The sequence below is a fragment of the Trypanosoma equiperdum genome (genome assembly GCF_001457755.1).
Source record: "Trypanosoma equiperdum strain OVI genome assembly, contig: ctg_965, whole genome shotgun sequence".
Lineage (NCBI taxonomy): Eukaryota > Euglenozoa > Kinetoplastea > Trypanosomatida > Trypanosomatidae > Trypanosoma > Trypanosoma equiperdum.
This window is the reverse complement of record NW_027124937.1, coordinates 19,018-20,602: the sequence shown is the minus strand read 5'-3', so window position 1 is coordinate 20,602 and position 1,585 is coordinate 19,018. Positions and strand designations below refer to the sequence as shown.

Sequence of the window (1,585 nt, the reverse complement as noted above, 5' to 3'; positions counted from 1 at the left end):
CTGCTCAGGTGGGGGAACCAAAAATCCCTGATTTAACTTCCATCCGGGGGGGCAGATGGATACGGCAAACATAGTTCAGACGCAAGGTGGGAAGATCAAACGGGTTTCAAATAGAAACCACTCACCTTGACACGCGCACATGTGGTCGCCCAAACGTGGGTATCAATTCTCCAAAGAACAAAGGGTGTTTAGTGGATAGGAACGCCGATCTTCAGCGTTGAGCCCCACACTACGCCATGTTCTCATGGAATGGTGTGCGTAAATGCATTTCTTCCTTACCATCGGGGGACCAACTGCATGGTCATGACGGTTGCGCGAGGGAAAAAACCTTCTTTAGCTGCTGCGACTCATTTACTCTCTTCATTTCCTGAGTATCAGTATTGATGTTGACATGCAGAACTCACTCTTTATATACCGGCAATTTATCACCTGAATACCAATAAGGAGTTGCTTCAGTGTAGTTACTAACATACTACACATCATAGACCTCTTCTCAAGGTTCTTCTATCCTCCGTCTTGCAATTTTGTCATCACTTTTAAGTGGCATTTTACTGAAACTTCTAATGGCACTTTTCTTGCCTATTCCTAATGGAAAAAAGTAAGTTCACCTGATTTTTCAGATGGACACTGTGCATAAATGATTTCCACCTGCTTCCGTTTGCGCATAATGATTTCAATAGCTCTCATTTCATTTGAAGCTTCGCATATTCCATCTCACTGTCTCTCATTGTCGTATTACCTTTCCTTAACAATACTCCCTGTGCTTTTCCTGTCATTTACTCGCTCGGTGCCATCTAACTCTTTCCATTGTATTAACCGCCTATACTTGCAGTTTATTTTCCATTCACAAACACCCTTATTATCATATTCGTATATATACACACTCACAACCCTCTCCTATCATTATCGTTGCTATTGCTTTTATAAACATAAATAATATCCATAAAATAGACGAAATGTACCAAATTAAATTTCACAGTTCTTCTAATTTGTGATACTCGCTTTGACTTTACTACTTTACACCCATATGTCACTATCATACATACTTTACTAAATTTTAAAGATTTTTTCAGATCTTCAATAGTTTGCACATTTTCATCAAAAAATGTTAAAATATATTGAATATATCATATTTTAACAAATTTTCTCAAAATAGTAAATTTTCAATAGATTCATAAAGTTAAGCAACAATCGTTTAGAAATTTAAGTGATAAAATGTTACCAAACTTACAAAAGCAGAAGCTAAACACAGAGCCAATTTTGTATCGAAAAGAATACTGGAATCTTTGCATTTGCCTTCAATCCAACCACAAACAGCCTTGTCGCCTGGTTTAACATTCTTGTTTTCCGCTTCGCAATCTTCTTTTTTAGTGTGTTTCGTACACTTATCCGTTGTTTTTGTCTCTCCATTTTCTCCAGTTGCACCCGCTTGAGTTTCTTGTTCTACTTTAGTTTCGTTCAATTTGCAGTGTTTTCCATCTTTGTCGTCAGGACCATTCCATTTGCATTCTTCCTTTTCTTTGCAAAGTGCTGCTTTTTCTATCGCTTCACATTGCTCTTTTTTCCTCTGTGCTGTGGCTTGCTT

The 1,585-nt window shown here is 37.9% G+C and overlaps 1 pseudogene across 1 annotated transcript in view; it reads right to left on the bottom strand.

Moving 5' to 3' along the window:
- Nucleotides 1-1,213: 1,213 nt before the first annotated feature.
- Nucleotides 1,214-1,585, bottom strand: part of TEOVI_000496800:pseudogene — a 1,343-nt pseudogene continuing 971 nt past the window's right edge. Inside the window, exon 2 of the mRNA in view lies at nt 1,214-1,585. This exon is cut by the window's right edge and continues 600 nt beyond it. Within this exon, the coding sequence occupies nt 1,214-1,585 (372 nt within the window).